This window comes from Gopherus flavomarginatus, chromosome 12 (assembly GCF_025201925.1).
Source record: "Gopherus flavomarginatus isolate rGopFla2 chromosome 12, rGopFla2.mat.asm, whole genome shotgun sequence".
NCBI classification, from domain to species: Eukaryota; Metazoa; Chordata; order Testudines; family Testudinidae; genus Gopherus; species Gopherus flavomarginatus.
Window position 1 is genome coordinate 13,374,502 of NC_066628.1, and position 18,057 is coordinate 13,392,558.

Here is an 18,057-nt window from a genome sequence, read left to right on the forward strand (position 1 = left end):
AGACAGTGCTCGCTCCTGCCCACAGGGGGTGTGGTGGGTGAACACACCCTTTGGTGGGAGGTGTTCAGATACTACAGTGAAAGAAGCAAATAAGCACTGGAGCTCCATCCATGACTAAAACCAGGAGCCGTGACACCTCCACTCCCCTTATGGGACCCCACTGCCCCTCCCGGAGTCAGGAATAGAACCCAGGAGTCCTGACTCCCAGTCGTGTGCCCCCACATGGAGAGGAACAAGCTGCCCTCAAGTGAAGTGCTGCATTTTGCTCAACTAGGTTTGCTAAAGCCATGACAAATATCAGTGCATGTATTAAAGAAATCCATAAAGTCCCAAACCAGACTGATGCCCCGTCATATCGGGCACTGCACAGACACACAGTGACCATGATCAGGGCCCAGTCGCACTGCACGCTGCCCAGACACACAGTGACCGTGATCAGGACCCCATCGCACCGCACGCTGCCCAGACACACAGTGACCGAGATCAGGGCCCCATCACGCCCGGTGCTGCACAGACACACAGTGACCGAGATCAGGGCCTCATCGTGCCGGGCATTGCACAGACACACAGTGACCGTGATCAGGACCCCGTCGCACTGCACGCTGCCCAGACACACAGTGACCGAGATCAGGGCCCCATCATGCCCGGTGCTGCACAGACACACGATGACCGAGATTAGGGCCCCATCATGCTAGGCACTGCAGAGACTCAGTGAGAGGCAATCCCTTCCCCAAATCTCAACAGAGAACAGTTTTCTCTCCATTTGCAAATGAAGAATAGTGGGAAAGAGCAATGAAGTGTTAGATTTTTAAAGTTATTTAGGTGCTAATTTTGCAGAGAAGCACCCTGGGGACTGTGCAAGGCACCTACTGGCCTAACTCCTCTTTAGTGTAATTTAGGCCCTTGGGCACTTTTGATTTTACCCAGCTGGGGATCTAGCCACATTGACTCCAGTGGAGCGACACTGGGGATTACGCTGCCGCTGTGGTGTAGCAGAGCCTTCTCCTTGGCCAAGACTGTTGCTCCACCCTGGGCAGCCCTGGCTGTGGTCTGTGGTCTGGCTGAGCCAGGCCCCTCTGGGGCATGTGGGGGTCTCTGCCCCCCCCCTGCAGGCCTCATCTGGGCGCTGAGCTCCCCATGTGTTGTCCTCTGTCAGCCTGGCCCCAGTTCCAGGAGGGGCAGGGGAGGGGGATGAGATCCCTCCTGGCTGTTTGGGGGACTTTGGGGTGTGTGTGCACAGCCGTAGGATCAGCAAAACAGGAAGTGGCCTCCTGCTCTGGGCTAGTCCCATGTGGGGTGGCTCGGGAACAGTCACCCTCCCGCACTCCCCTTTCATTTTCAAGTGCTGACAAGCTCCAAGCCAGGAACTCGGCCTGCCCAGGCAGCTGACAGGAAATGATGCTTGGCTCCCTTGGCCCTCGGGTGGAGGGGAACTTTCTCACTTAGCTGTTGCACCCTGACTGTGCGGGGCTTCTCCTGAGGGGCCTTTTCCTGCAGCTGGGCAGGCCGGGACAGCAGAGATCTGAGAACTGGACAGGGCGGCTGCAGAGAGGACTTGCTCCCCAGTGCTTCCATCCTGGCTGGGACGCAGTGGTGAGGGGCTGGGCCTGCCCTGCTCCCTGCCACTCACGGAACAGCTTCACTGCAGGATCCAGGGCTTCAGGTACACAAGGGATTCCTGGATCAGTGCAGATCCTGCCTGTCTGTCTGTCTGTGCAACCCATCCATGCTTGGCTGTTTCTCTGTCGTGAGGCTAAAATTGGCTCCTTTCCCCTAGTTTCTCATTCTGAGAATTGTTGCTGTTTTTCATTCCACACCGGTAGATTAGACTTTCTGAGCTTTCCCCACCACTGTGCGGCTGAACGCGAGGACAGTTTGTGTCAGTTGTTCAGCATGTATTGAACCATTCAAATGAGCAGCTGGGTTTGCCCGGCTGGACACGACACACTGTGTTTTGGGGACCCCCAGGTGATGTATCTCCATGGCTGTCAGGCTGTCCAAAAGCAGCTGGCACATGCCACTCGCTGATCCAAAGCTTTTTTTCCTGCACAATGCGCTGCCATAGGTCATGCCCCCCCACCCCGGCCCAACCATTTCGTCTGTTTAGGTGCTTGAATAAGTAACTGGAAATAAGGAAACTCATTTCAGCCTCATCTGTCCATCTCCAAACATACTCACCTGCCTGTCTCTCTGTTCCCATCCATCTATATATCCATCTTCATATACACCAAATCTAATCTATCTATCTATCCATCCCCATTTCATTCTCTAGCCACCATCAGTCATCTAGTCATCTGGGGCATGTTTATTTCCACATGTGTGTGCATTTGGGGTAGGAGTGACGGCAACTCCCATGTGTCCCCGCTGTCTGTGTGCAGATTAGAGCACTCGGACAGGGGCCAATATCCATGCCAGTCCTTCCTCACTAGCCCAAGGCATAGGTGGATCCCCAGAGCAAACCAGACTTGCTCCATCCAGCCCTGTGGCTGGCCTTGCCTGCAATGTAAGGGCCCCGCAGTGCTGGGTGAGCTGCCCCCAGGAAAGGCGTAGTGTGATGACACCCCCACCCACTCACTGCAATTTCTTGGTGCCAGCCGTTTGGGCAGCACTCATGGGAAACTGAGGCCATGGTGGAAATGGGACAGGAAAGAAAGGATTAACCCCCAGCGGATGCCTCCACCAGGAGTAGTCCCATCAGAGTCTGGTTGGTGCCACGTGCAGGGATGGTGCTAGCATGTTTCACGCCCTAGGCAAAACTTCCACCTTGCGCCCTTCCACCACGCCGCACCACCGCCCTGAGGTGACCACCCCCCCCCCCCGCAGCAGCTTCCCCCTCCACCCTGAGGCGTCCCCCTTGCAGCATGTTCAGTCCATGCTTGTTCAGTCCATGTACTCTGCCCAAACTTTTGCAAAATTGTCTTAAAAGGAGTCATTTCGTGTATGAATGGTAATTTTTCTGCTCTTCTTGAGCTTTGTCCTGAGGGGACTTCTTTCACCTAAACATATTTCTTTATAAGTCTCTTTTACCTTTATAACACTTCTGTGCCCATGCTTGTGCTGGGACTTACACAACACAAAAGTCTATACCCACTAAAAACTGCCTGACAGAGCAGGAGGGGGAAATGCTAAGCCCCCTACCTTTTGGGCTTGATCCTGCTATGGCTGAGGGTATATTCACCTATGCAATTTTTCCCCGCTAGACGGGTAGGAGTGAGGACTCTGATCTCTGCCCTTATAGCCCAGCACCTTTACAACTGGGGATGTATATGCATGTAAGCAGAGTCAGGATGAGCTCTACCCTGACATCTGGTGGTGAATTATGGGGAATGTGGAAAGGAATTACAGGTATTTGCATTGGCACACCCACCTCACCTAGCATAGCCCACGACAGCCTGGGATGGTTATTTTGACAGCTCTGGGATCCCCAATTTCTTTGATTATTGGGGCAGGAGGAATAAAGTGTTGTCACCCTGATTATGTGAATGAGGAACTATGAGACTGCTCTATGATAGAGATGTCTCGCTATCCATTAAGTAGCACTTGCTAGAGAAGGAACATAGGTGCCAAAACCCAGTTAATTGAGAGAGGCTGGGGACTGGTGTGTGTATACCTGATGGTATGGGCTCCCTTTTGAGGGGCTGGAACACCAATTGTACATCATCCTCTCTCCACTATTGAAGAGCAGAGCTAATTTTGAATCCTTTAGGAGTCCACCTAGAGGCTGCTGACCTGAATTCACATTGTACCAATGGTGCACCAGCACTGGCGCTCCCCTACTACAAGCTGAAATCACTAAAAGAGCTAAGCTTACTGAGCTGAGATCACTGAGTGCTGTGTTAACTAGTGGGGGAGCCTGAAGATCTATTGCTAAGCAGCTGGCAGAGTGGAGCAGTTTCCAGCGTGTTGGAGCAGCCCATGGAACAGTGAGCGGAGCGGAGTGGAATGGTTTGTGGGGATGGCTGAAGTGGTTCATGGGTTGGCTGGAGGAGTGGCACAGCTGGTGGAGTGGAACCTGTCATTGTGAAGGCTGCAGCAGAGCTCCTCAGAGAGGCGGGGCAGCTGGCCCTGGCCCATGTAAGGTGCCCCTTAACACCTTGTGTGTGCCCCCCCCCCATTTCCACTCAGGCTAGGGGGTGTAAAACTCTGCAGATAAACTTTTGAACTCGGGGGTGGCACTGACCAGAGTCAGAGACTTTTGGGGTTGTTGGACTTTGGGGTGATTGGACTTAAGACCCTAAGGGGAAAGGACATTGCCAAACGTACTTGGAGGTGGGTTGGGGTTTTTTTTGCTTATGGTTTGTGTTATAATCCGGTTTGTGGTGTTTCTCCAATGTGATGCCGCATTGTTTCCCTCCTTTATTAAAAAGATTTTGCTACACTCCAACTCCGTGCTTGCGAGTGGGGAAGTATTGTCTCCTAGAGGCGCCCAGGGGGGTGGTATATAATTGTCCCAGGTCACTGGATGGGGAATTGAGCCGGTTTTGCATTGCGTTATTGAAATGGAACCCCTGATACTGAACCTGGCCCTTGTTGCTGCCAACTCAGAGGGGCAGAAGGGTTTCATATACCTCTACTCTGATGTAATGTGACCCGATATAACAGGAAATTTGGATATAACGCGGTAAAGCAGTGCTCTGGCACAGCGGGGCTGTGCTTTCCAGAGGATCAAAGCAAGTTCCATATAACGCGATTTCACTTATAATGTGGTAAGATTTTTTGGCTCCCGAGGACAGCGTTATATCGGAGTAGAGGTGTACCTGGACAGTTTGTATATATCTTATCTGTATAGTTTTCCTTGACAGACGGGTTAGAGCGAGAACTCTAATCCTCCTCCTATTGCCTGGCATGTCTATGATCGGGGATGTGCACACCTGAATGATAGATCACTTTATACGTATGGTAAAACCTTTTGCAATATTTGGCAGTATTTTCAACAATCACAGTGCATGTCTTCCCCCTTTCACAATTCTCCACCAAAAACGTGATGCTTATAAGAAGCACACGGGATCTTTTTCGTTCCTCAGGGAGTTATCCCAGGCTGGTTTTGATCACCGCTATCTTGTCCCCATTGATAAGTGCCTGTCTCATTGTTAGAGTCATCAGTCTGCCTGGCCATGCTTCAATAGAGGCGTGTTGCAAGCTCCTGGCGCCCTTGCGTCTGTCTTCGGCACCTCCTTAGACCATCCGGTTCAGCAATGGCCTTCACACTTATCTCTTAACCCACACACTCCTCATTCACACACAAAACAAAGTTAATGTACAACAAATTGGTGACTCTCAGAGGATCTGTTATTGCCTTGAAATCAGTCCAGACACAGATTCTGGCAGATGGCCCATTAGGCCATTCCTTTCTGCTGTGCAAAAACGAGGGCTGGCAGAATATGATCAAATCATACACTAGTGCATTTAATACCTGCTACATTATTATTCTTTATCCTTCATTCTAAATGACATAAAATCCTACTACTACATCAGCAGCTGCTGCTCTGCTGCCTTCTCCTTGTGCAGCCCAGGGGGTGCACGAGGCAGAGGAGCAGCCATCCAGTGGGGGAGTGAGCAGCAATGCCAGCTCCTTTGTGCATCCAGGTGGGTCAGTTTCCCCACTTGGGTGCAGGAGGGGGATGCAGGGGTTAGGGGCGCAGGAGGTAGGAGTGAAGGGGGCACAGTGAAGGGGTTAGGACACAAGATAGAGGTTCAGGGGTTGGGGTGAAGGGAGCACAGTGCAGGGGTTATGGGCACAGGTGGGGAATGCAGGGGTTGGGTGAGGGGAGCATGCACAGTGCAGGGATTAGGGGCACAGGAGGAAAGTGCAGGGATTTGGGTGAAGGTGGCACAGTAGAGGGGTTGGGGGGAAGGGAGGGTGGGGAGCCTAAGGAGCCCATAGGGGACCAGGGACAATGGGGGGCACCATGCCCATGAAGGCCAGGAGCACCAAAATGCACGTTTGCCCAGGGTGCCATTTCCCCTAAGTCTGACCCTATCTACAGCCATTGGTGTTGGCGTCTGTCGGCTTTAAATACAATACCACTGCTTAGCATGTTTTTGAAAGGGGAAAGCTGTGATTGCACAAATGGAAATAACACGATGTTCATCCGAGCCCAGATGGTTTCATTTTCACTTGCTAAAAGAGAAAATAATTTCCAGTGCACCCTCTTTGCTTAGGGGAATGAGCAACCTTGGAGTCCAGGATCCTGTTTCATGGCTTGCCTTGAGAATTTGATTGCTTAGAAACATCTGTGAGGCATTCCCTTAGTGCAGCCAGCCACCAGTTGTAACACCTGCTGCTAGCAGACCAAATGCCGACTCTCAAATGTTTCTGAACTGGCATGCCATTTCACTTCATGCTCTGTCACTTTTTCAATGCAAGCAGGGAGGAAAAAAGTCTGTTTCTTTGGAGGAAATGTTACCAGACTGTCAGTAGATAGCAGACACGCAAGGTGGCTGAGATAATATATTTTATTGGAGCAACTTCTGTTGGTGAAAGAGACAAGCAAAACTTGTCTCTGTTGTCTCTTTCATCAGCAAAAGTTGGTTCGATAAAAGATATTAACTCACTCACCTTGTCTTTCTGATATCCTGGGACTGACACAACTCCAGCAACACCGTAAACAGTAGATAGCAAGGGAGTTAATAGAAATAACTTAAAAAAAAAACTAAACAAACAACCCAAACTCCCAACTACAAAGGGAAAATTATTTCAGTGTCTAAGCATGGAGAAACATCAGAAGCAATTTTTTTTCTTGGCTCTCTTCCAGAATTTCAGCATTTCTGCACTGCTATAGGGTGCTTGGGGAGCTGGCATTCCCAACTGAAATCATGGGCACTGTGTCAACATAAGGGAATCAAGAGTCCTGCACTTTCTCCAGTAAAACTTGCTGATCTCTTATCTGCTAAGAGAAATCTTCCAAGAAGCGCGTGTCTTTTCCAAACATTGATGTGTTGCTTTGTTCTTAATGGGGTGGTGTCTAGAGAAGGATCAGACCAGATCTGATTTCCGAAACGCATGTTTTTGCAGGAGGAAAAAAATATTTTGAAGAAAATTTTTTGGTTAAAAAAGTCTCAGATGGAATTTCCATATTGGTAGAAAATTATAAACATCTTGGCATGAGCTGTCCACTCCGGATAGTGGGTTTACTGACATTACATGTTGGCAGTTAAAAACTATGCTTTTAAGAAGACTATTTTCAATATTTTATGCAACCTGGGGGGCTTCACCCACCCACCCTACCAGAAGACTTACAAATCCAGCATCTGCAACTCCTGGGTCTTTCCCCACAAAGGCTCAGTCCCCAGGTGCCCCTACTCCACCCATGGGTGAAGGGAGGGAGTTACTGGGTGATCAGCTTTTCCCCTTCTCATCCCTTTCTCCTTGGCTTCCCCATAGTTCATCAGCTCCTGTCCAGCCCTGAGGCCAAGAAGAGCCGCCCTGCCAGATGCTGGGAGCCCGTCACTCACACTCCAGCGCTGCCCTGCTCTCCGCCCTCGTCCTCCTGCATGTTCAGGCTGCAGCGGCTGGTAAGGAGGCTCTGTCCTTAACGGTATTGGGTAGTCATGGGCCCCCAGCCAGCTCTCACATATGGTGGGGACAATCTGGGATGACTGCCCTAGTAATGCACTGGGCTCGGGGGTGAGAGTGCAGGATCTAGTGCTCACTTACACACACAGTAATGTGTGACAAATGGAGTCACTGTCCATCCCCCCACATCTATCCCCTCCCATCCATCCCCCCACATCCATCTCCATACACACCCCTCCATCCATCCATGCCTCATCCACCCCAAATACATACATTCTCCCCCACACATCCATCCATCCATCCATCCCCATAAACACACTCCTTCATCCATCCATCCCCCACATCCATCTGTCCATTCCCATATCCACTCCTTCATCTGTCCCATCCTTTGTTCCATCCAACCCCCCACATCTTTCCCTCCATCCTGATACACACCCCTCCATCCATTCATTACATCCAGGCCACCCCATACACCCGCCCCTCCATCCATCCATCCATCCGTCATCTATCCCCAGACCCCTCCACCCTTCTCCATATACATTCCTCCTCCATACATCTGTCCTCTCCCCAATCCATCAATATACACCTCTTCCATCCATCTCCCCCATTCATCCATCCCTATACACATCTCCATCCTTCCCTTCCCCTCCCCCACTCACAGCTCTCCCTGAGCCCCTTTCTCCAGGATCCACTGGGTTCTCTGGCTGGGTGGTGGGGCTGGGGGCTGGGTTGTGTGAGAGGTGAAGCTGCTTCCTGCCACTCCCCTCTGACCCCAGGCTTGTCTCTCTGCCCCTTTCCCCAGTGAGTTTCCCGGTGCTGGTTCCTGCCGTCCCCCTCTCCGCCCCACTGGGGGGCACTGTGCTGCTGCCCTGCCACCTCTCCCCCGCGCTCAGCTCCCAGGCCATGCAGGTGAAATGGAGCCGGCCCCAGCTAGGCCAGGACGTCCACGTGTACCTTCCGGATGGGAGCGAGGTGCAGGGTGAGAAGTACCGGGGCAGGACGGAGCTCCTGCGGGACGGGATCCAGAGCGGCAGCCTGGCCCTGCGGATCCGGAATCTCACCCTGCAGGATGAAGGGTGCTACCTCTGTGACTTCCAGTCCAACAGCACCGTTGGCAATGCCACACTGGAGCTCCGTGTGACAAGTGAGTGATCTTGAGGTGGGGAGAGGCCAGATTCAGCCTGCGTGGCTCTGGGGCAGGAGGATGGCCTCGGGGGGACCACCCCATAAAGCCTGCTGCAGTCATAGGCCAGAAAATCTCCCACAGTGACTACTTTGTCTAGCCCAGCTGGCTGAGCCAAAGCAGAGCCAAAGCAGAGCCCAGGCTACATGTCAGAACCCCGAGGGGTGTGGGGTTCCCAGCAGCCCTGTGACAGATTTTCATTACCAATCTGCCTGGGGCCACAGTTGATCAGGCTGGGGCCACACGATCTTTTTGGGAAGGAGATGACGAGGCACACACCAAGTGTCTAGATTTTATTAATAAAATAATAAAATAACAGCAGAAAGTGCTGGGAAAGCTCCCACATCATTCAGGGGAAGAAAGAAATCGTTAATGCCCCAAGCCCTAACCCACTGTCACACTCACACAAGCACAACTCAGACTGGTCAAGTCTGGGTGTAACATCAGAAGTGTGTGTGTGGGGGTGGGGTGGGGATGGGAGTGCTGTCCTGGGCCCAGGCTGTCCAAGGATCTGCTGTGCTCTCCAAATTGTTCCAGCTCTCAGGAGGGTTTTAAGTCCTGGCTCCTCAGGGGTGTTCCATTATGCAACCTCTGTTCCTGGGGCTCTTTGTGCCAGTCCAAACCAGCTTTCTGTGGCCTTCTTGGCTCTCCAAAACACACTGGCTCTGGAGACTTTGTTTTCCCTCCTGTTGGCCTTCACCGTTGCCACCTCATTTGCTCTCACTGTTCTTACTGCTATCTCTACAGCTCTGCATCTCATTCGCTCTCACTGTTCTCGCTGCTATTTCTGCAGCTCTGCTTAACTTAGTTCTCCTCTTCTCATGGCTGGGCAGCTGTAGAGTTCTCATCTAGCCCATGACTTTGGGACCAGTGTCTTATCTTCAGACTGAGCTTGCCAGCTGCAGTGTTGAGTTAACTTGTTCTCTGGCCTTTTCTTCTTCTTCCCCCCTTCTCAGCCTCTTGTAATGCCACCATGTCAAGGTCTTTTCCCCACTTTGAACTTTAGTGTCCAAAAGGTGGGGACCTGCATGGACCCTTCTAAGCTTAATTCCTAGCTTAGATCTGATAATGCTGCCACCAGCCAAAAATATAGTGTTTGGCACACCTCCTGTTTCCCCAAAAACCTTCCCTGGGAAACCCAAGACCCAAACCCCTTGGGTCTTAAAACAAGGAGAAATAAACCATCCCCCTTCCTCCCCCCCACCAGACTTTCCCCTTCCTGGGTTGCCTTGGGAAGCAATACAGATCCAAACTCCTTGGATCTTAAAACAAAGAGGAATTAACCATTCTCTTCCTCCTTTTCCCCTCACCAATCCCTGGTGAGTTCAGACCCAATCCCCTTGGGTCTTAAAACAAGGAAAAAAATTACTCAGGTTCTTAAAAAAGAAAGCTTTTAATAAAAGAAAGAAAAAGTAAAAATTATCTCTGTAAAATCAGGATGGTAAATGCTTATAGGGTATTCAGTTTCATACAGACTAGAGGGACTTCCCCCCCCACCTCAGCCTGAGATTCAAAGTTAGAGCAAACAGAGGTAAAAACCCTTCCAGCAAAATACACATTTACAAGTTAAGAAAACAAACATAAGACTAATCTGCCTTTTCTGGCTATTACTTACTATTTTGAAACATGACAGACTGATTTAGAAAGATTGGAGAAAACCTGGTTGCACGTCTGGTCCCCCTTAGCCCCAAGAGCGAACAACGAACAAAACAAACAGCACAAACAAAGACTTCCCACCACCAAGATTTGAAAGTATCTTGTCCCCCACTGGTTCTCTGGTCAGGTGTCAGCTAGGTTCACTGAGCTTCTTAACCCTTTACAGGTAAAAGAGACATTAACCCTTAACCATCTGTTTATGACAAACCTACAAAGGAAACTTCCAGTCTCCACTCACACACCTTTAACACCTTTAACTCCTCCCAAAATGCTTTGCAATGCTTTTGTAACCCTTCTGCCCCTCTGAGTTGGCAGCAACAAGGGCCGGGTTCAGTATCCAGGGGTTCCGTTTCAGTAACACAATGCATAACCGGCTCGAGCCCCCACCCAGTGACCTGGGACACTCACATACCCCCTGGGCGCCTCTAGGAGGCAATACTTCCCCTCTCGCAAGCACGGAGTCTGAGTGTAGCAAAATCTTTTTAATAAAGGAAGGAATCAATGCGGCATCCCATTGGAGAAACACCACAAACAGGGTTATAACACAAACCATAAACAAAAACCCACCTCCAAGTACGTTTGGCACTGTCCTTTTTCCCCTTAGGGTTTTAAGTCCAATCACCCCAAAGTCCAACAACCCAAAAGTCTCTGGTCAATGCCACCCCAGAGTTCAAGAGTTATCTGTAGAGGTCCCTCCCCCCAGCCTGGGTAGAAAGGGGCACCTTACGTGGTCCGGGGCCAACTGCCCTGCCTCTCCGTGGGTTCTGCTTCCGCTTTCTCCACGAACTGCTCCGCTTTACCAGCCGCTCCACTCTGCTCCTCCAGCCGTCCTCAGAAACTGCTCCGCTCGCTCTGTCGGCCGCTCCACTCGTCCCACAGCTAATCCGCTCTGCCGCCACCAGCTGTCCCGTGATCTGCACCAGCCGTCCCCGCAACTGCTCCACTCCGCCAGCTGCTCTGTTCCACAGTATATCTTCAGGATCCCCCACTAGTTAGCACAGTACTCTCAGCTCAGTCATTTCAGCTCTTTCGTGATTTCAACTCTTAATGATCTCAGGTCTTAGTGGGGGAGCCCCAGTGCTAGTGCACCATTAGCCCAAAGTGCATTCAGCTCAGTAACCTGTATTTAGATTCTTGAGGGAATAAAAAAATCAACTCTGACATTCCACAGTGGAGAGAGGAGGGGGTGCAACTGGCTCCACAAGGCACCTGCACCACCAGGCACAAATACCTATCCCCAGCCTCTCTCAGTTCACTGGGTTTTGGAACCCATGTCCCTTGTCTAGCAAGTACCACCCAACTGAGGGTGAGTCATTTGTCACCAAGCAGTCCCACCGCTCAGCAGTCTGGGATAGGGTAGGCGTGCCTATGCAAATACACTCTCTGACATTCTTTCCACCAGATGTCAGGGTAGAGCTTATCCTGACTCTGCTTACATCTGCAACAATGTTAGCAATATACAGTGCTGATCTATCTTCCCAGGAGACTCCCTAAGGGGAGGAGGCCATTGGGTTGTGACAGCCCGACACAGCCTCCTTCCATAGAGGATGCCCTGCAATGGCAGATATGTGCCTCCTATTTCCAGTGTCAATGTCTCAGCTCCAGTGCCCAGCCATCGGCTCTCCCTCTCCCTGTGTCTGCTGAAGTAAAGAGCCCCAGATCTCAGAACCCCACTCTCTGGGGCAATCCATAAAGGGATTGGGAATGAGGATAGCATGAAATCAAGAGAGAATTTCACTCCCTCAGGCTCTGGCTCGGACCCCCTCCTCCACATTGGTGGATACGATGGCAAGCAGATGAACGTGACATGTCTCTCTGTGGGGTGGTACCCGAAGCCGAAGATGCTCTGGAGAAATGGCCATGGGGAGAGACTGACCCTATCTAAGGAGGAAAAAATCTCCAGAAACTGGGGCCTCTTTGATGTCTCCAGCTCCGTGGTAGTGACCAAGCACTCGGACCCAACACTGATCTGCGCTATCAGACCCGGCTCACCCGGCCCAGAGAAAGTCTCAGTCATTCTCATCTCTGGTGAGCTGCTAATGGAACCAGCGCACAGACCTGGGTCCAGATTGGCACCGATAGACTGTGAGAACTTTGGGGTAGTGCTTGTCTCTTACAGCGTGTCTGTGAAGCACCCGACATAAGAAGGCCCTGATCACAGTCACCGTATGTCTGTGCACCACCCAGCGTGACGGGCCCTGATCTTGGTCACCATGATCTTGGTCACTGTGTGTCTGTGCATTGCTTGACCCGAGGGGGCCCTGATTTTGGTTACCGTGTGTCTGTGCAGTGCCCGGCATGAGGGGGCCTGATCACAGTCACTGTATGTTTGTGCAGCGCTCAGCACGATGGGGCCCTGATCTCGGTCACTGTGTGTCTGTGCAGCGCCCAGCGTGACGGGGCCCTGATCTTACTTGGGGCCTTTAGGCGCCACTGAAATGAAAAAATGAAATACAATTACATTCACTAGACCATATTGAAAATGTCATTATTTAGTTCTAGGACTCAAATGCCCAAGCAAAACCCCTCTTTGTAAAGCACCTTATTATTCAAGAATTGCCAAAACTCTCAGCCCACATCCCTGGGTTCTCCAAAGAGATCTCCAGTGTGGAAAACCTGAATTCAATATTTCTGGGGTTTGACTGCTTTAAAAACAAAAAGGGAGAAAATAAACAGCTTTAAGAAAATAGCAGTGAGGGCCTTTTCATGCATCATGAAGGAGCCAAAACAGGGCCCATGTCCAATTATTTTGTTTGTTTATTTGCCTGTGCACGTTGCAAAAGACTAACATGAGGTCTCTTCTTTCTTCCTTTTGCAGATGACTTTTTCCCCCAAGTCTCCTCTTGGAAGGTTGGCCTCTTCTTGTTCCTGTCAGTGTGTGTTTGCCTCCTCTTCTTGCCTACCTGCTACTTATGGAGGGTTCAAAGAGCTAAAAGGAAATCCTCCAATTTAACCACAAAGACCTGATGGATTGTTCGATACAGGGGAAAGGAAATCACAGCCCTACATTGGTGTCAATTGTTTTAAAGCAACACACCTGCTCTGCTCCCCCAGCTAGCATTATTTTCATTATATGTATTACAAATACACTTATGTGACCCAACCAAGATCAGGGCCCTGTAATGTCAGATACTGCACAGACACCCAGTGACCTAGAATAGGGCCCTGTCGCACCGGCGCTGCACAGACACACAGTGACTGAGATCAGGGCCCCGTCGTGCCGGCGCTGCACAGACACACAGTGACCAAGATTCAGAGCCCCGTTGCACGGGGCGCTGCACAGACACACAGTGACCGAGATCAGAGCCCCGTTGCACCGAGCACTGCACAGACACACTGTGACAGAGATCAGGGCCCCGTCGCACCAGGCGCTGCGCAGATATATAGTGATGGAGATTTGGACCTCATTGTGCAGGGCACTGCGCACACACAGTGTTAAGTTGTCCAAGGTAACAGGTGTCCATCTCAGTCAACTACATACAATTATTTACGAAAGGCAGGGAAAATTAAAGGCAGACTGAATTAGTTCAAACACAATGGCCAAGCAATACCACCAAGGAGTGTGCTGAGAGTGTGACTGGTAAATAAGAGGAGAATGGAACCAGAAAGGAATGGAGCAAAACAGGCTGTTGGAAATTTGGCTTAATTGGTGGACAAAATAATGAGGGGGGGGGCTGTTCCCTCCATCATTCTCTTTAAGGGTCCTGAGGAAGAGTCTTTGGTGGGGAGTCACAATGGTGGAAGCTGAGTGGACTGGAAGGAGTCAGGCCTACCAACATGTCTGCCACCGCCACCGTCTCTTGGGAGCTTAGGATCTACCATTACACTGTGGGGCCCGCACTGTCCTGATCCTGAGTGCAGTCCCAGCCAGACTGACCCAGACTGCCACCTCCACTGGCTTTGGCTAAATCCTGAACAGCATCTGGGACATGAGACTTGGGTCTTTGTGGCCACCTGCCCCCTGTGTGTCCTTTTCCTTCCCTCCTCATTATTTCTCTGTCCTATTCCTTTTCTTTTTGCCTTCTGTTTAATGAGAGTTTGGCTTAGCTGCCCAAGACTGTATATTTTGCAATACTGCCGTGAGCCTGTGACCAGAGAGGCAGCTAAAAGCAATGCCCTAAACTGGCCCAACGCTGGTACAAGGTCTCGGAGTGGCTGATGGGACCGTGTGCTGGACCTGTGTTTCTCCATAGTGAGTTTGTGAGTGCGAGTTAACACTTGAGACAGAAGCTACATTTTCTCTCCCGGCTGTTCTTTCCTTTCCTGTCTTAAGTGTATTTGTCTTGTTTTGTCTTAAAGGAAGCAGGAGCAGATTCTAGCAACAACAGCTTCAGCCCATCTCAGCTCAACTTTTGTTTATTCCCACAAATGGACAGTTTAATACTCTCTGTAATACCAGCTGAAGGACTGTCAAATGGCCAGAACTCTCTCCAGCGAAAGGGAAAGGGGGCAAGGGATGTTGTTACCACAAAAATCTCCCTTAACAGTTTACATTTCAAAGGCTGGGCCATTTTCCCTTCTTTTTCTGTCTCTTTAATAAAAGGTTACACTGATTTTTAAGGGTGGTCATTGCCATAGGACTAAGCAGGCCAAGGTCTCTGCCCTCAGAGCCCCAGCCAGTGTTGAACTGTTTCATGTTGGACAGTGACAGGGTCACGCTAACACCTTGGAATCTCTGGCCCCATTTCTTCCATTGAAATTAGCACAGACATGTGGGAACTGAGGCTATGTCTACGCTACCGCAGTAAATCGACCTACGCTATGCAACTCCAGCTACGTGAATAACATAGTTGGAGTCAACGTACCTTCGGTGGAGTTACCGCGGGGTCTACACCTTGGGGGGTCAACGGGAGAAACTCTCCCGTCAGAGGTGTAGCGAGCGCCCTCCGTACCCTTCGACCGGAGGGGGCCCCGCAAGGAAGGGGGCCCCTAAAAGTGGCAAAAAAAATGTAAGGTATAACTAGGTAAGTGACATTTATTGACGCTATTGCACAATCCATGTCGGTTTTACTGACAAAACCGTGACGTCATTATGATACATCATAATGCTATTGGCTACATCAGTTGTCTGTCAGTCAGTTTCGAATTTTAGTTGGACCCATTCAAAGAATGTGTATTTGCATTCATAATGGCGGTCGGTGGATAAATGTTATTAATTTAGTTGTTTAGTTTTTTATCATTTCCAACGCAGAAGTGTGCTTTGTGATATCTAAGAGAATGTATAAGAGCGGAGCTAGTAAACGAAAGGCAGCAAAAGATGCCGAGAAGGAACTTGAGAAAATTCCAAAGTTGTCAACGTATTTTGCACTGCAATCCAACGTACAGGTACAGGCACATGAAACGGACAGCGCTAGCAGCGACAAATCGCATCCAGAAGTATCCAGAAGTGCTTCAAGTGAGGTCGAAGGTGAAGCCAGTTGTTCTACCAAACAAACTGTGACAGATATTCCAGCTGCTGCCGGGAAAGAAGTATCTGAATCTGAACCACTGACTGATGATCCAGGAGATTGGCCGTCTATAATATCGGACAGGCAAGTGTGTGACATTGTTGCACATGGCCCACCGCAACAGAATGAAAGTTACGAATTTCCATTTAATGAGGAAAGACGAAGGTTCACAAGTACTCATTTCTATCGAACCTAATGAGGAAAGATGAAGGTTCACAAGTACTCATTTCTATCGAACCATGGCAAATGGCGAGAAAATAAGACGCTCATGGTTAATGTACTCAGTTCAGAAAGATGCCATTTTTTGTTTTTGTTGTTAATTATTTGGCACTGGCGACATACCGCTACGTCGTGGAACATCTGCTTGGAAAGCACTGTCAAAAAGACTTCAGCAGCATGAAACAGGCAAAGGTCATCAAGACTGTATGGTGAAATGGTTTGACCTTCAGTCAGGCATAGTAAACCGTACATCTATTGACCAACTTGAATTGCAGGCTTTTCTGAAAGAAAGAGATTTCTGGAGAAATGTTGTCAAACGCATGGTTGATGTCGTTATTTTCTTGTCCGAAAGAAACTTGGCATTTCGAGGAAGTAATGAAAAGCTCGGCGATCCTTCGAATGGCAACTTTTTGGGACTGTTTGAATTGCTTGCAAAGTATGATACTGTCCTCAGTGAACTTTTACAAAGGATTAAGAAGGCAGAGACACATGTTCGGTACCTCAGTCCACAGATCCAAAACGAGCTGATTCAACTTGTTGCCGGTAACATTCAAGAGGCCAACATAGCACAGCTTAAAAAAGCAAAATATTATTCAGTTATTTTGGACTGTACTCCCGACGTGTCACATGAAGAACAGATGTCTGTGGTGTTACGCTTTGTTGAATGCAACGGTGAAGATGGTGTCAATATTTGTGAAGCGTTTGTTGGTTTTTTTAATGTTCATGATACAACTGGCGAGGGCTTATTGGAAGGTTTCTTGAAAACTTCTTGTCACTTCTTTGCAAGCTCCTTCATGACTTTCAGATTCCAGCCTATTTAAGGGTATTTTAATCTCCACCTCCTCATTTTTTAGAGCATGTTTTGTTGCTTTGTCAGTCATCTCATCGCCGGGTATTCTAATACGGGCTGGAATACATGCTATTTGTTATACAGACAGCTGCCTGCATTGTTTCCGGAGTGAGGAACATTATTTCATTTATGATGTTATTTCTGCTTTCTGAAGTCCCTGTTCCAATTGTCGTTTTGCCTGACAAGGAATCAGATAAAATTACAGCTCTGGCCCGCATAGGTGGTGGGTATAACAGGCCAGAGGACACTAAGCCTTCCCTGGCACAGCTGCCACCAACCTGCTGCTGGACACCTGGGCCATGGTGGCCCCAACAGTGTTCTACCTCTTCCCCTCCCTGCTCCTCCCCTTCCCCAAGGCCCCCACCTCCCACCTCTGGCCGAGTCCCTCCCTCCTCCAGTCCCCTGCACCCATGAGACACCCCCTGTCCTGCTGCTTGTTGTGTCCCTGCAGCTGGGGGGGGGATCCCGGAGGAGGGGTGAGGAGAGGAGGAACACGGTGAGCGGCGGTGGAGAGGGGCTGAGGCCAAGCAGGGGCAGCGCCTGGGGTGGAGCGGGGATGGGGAGTAGGTGGAGTGTGAACCGGGCTGCGAGCAGAAGAGGCAGGACAGGGAACTAGTCTCTCCCAGGGGAAGCTTCACCAGCCACCCATGCTGGCCAGTTGCACATCCCTTACCCAGCTGAGTGCAAACAGTATCCTGATAAGATCAGCTGTCAGAACGGTCGCAGGATCCGGTTTTGATTTCTGGATTCCAAGGCTAGGAACGCAGAAGGCTGGTCCCACTCTGCCCGTGATGTCATCTTTGGACCCGTCTCTATAGACTTGACAAAGCTCAGCCCTGAACTGAGCCACATTCTCACCTTTTATTCTCTCTCCAGGCTTGGCATTGGCTGCCAGTGCAGCAGGGAGGGGCTAGCTGAGCCCAAAGACTCTCTTTAACCCCTTCTCTGCTGGTCTGGGGCCTCTCTCTGTGCCATTGTAGGCAGTAAGTGGGTTATGGTCAGTTTCAGATATCACAGACCTACCATAAACAAGGACCTGGAACTTTTTATACCTATAGACTATGAGAAAAGCCTCCTTCTCTGGCCAAGGGGAAGAGGAGGAACAGGGAGTGAGGCCATAGTTTCAGCTTGGCTGGGCCCACCACTTTTACCCAGGTTCCTGCGCTTCTGTGGAGGCCCCCAAATT

General features: G+C 50.2%; 1 protein-coding gene across 1 annotated transcript; it reads left to right on the forward strand.

The window, feature by feature from the left end:
• The first annotated feature begins 1,308 nt into the window (after positions 1–1,308).
• Positions 1,309–14,908, forward strand: LOC127032865 (butyrophilin subfamily 3 member A2-like). Its single transcript, XM_050920459.1, has 5 exons — positions 1,309–1,663; positions 7,385–7,515; positions 8,319–8,660; positions 12,102–12,383; positions 13,174–14,908. Exons 2-5 carry the CDS (start codon positions 7,434–7,436, stop codon positions 13,320–13,322), a joined length of 855 nt encoding a protein of 284 aa, XP_050776416.1. The 5' UTR covers positions 1,309–1,663; positions 7,385–7,433; the 3' UTR covers positions 13,323–14,908.
• The last annotated feature ends 3,149 nt before the right edge of the window (positions 14,909–18,057 follow it).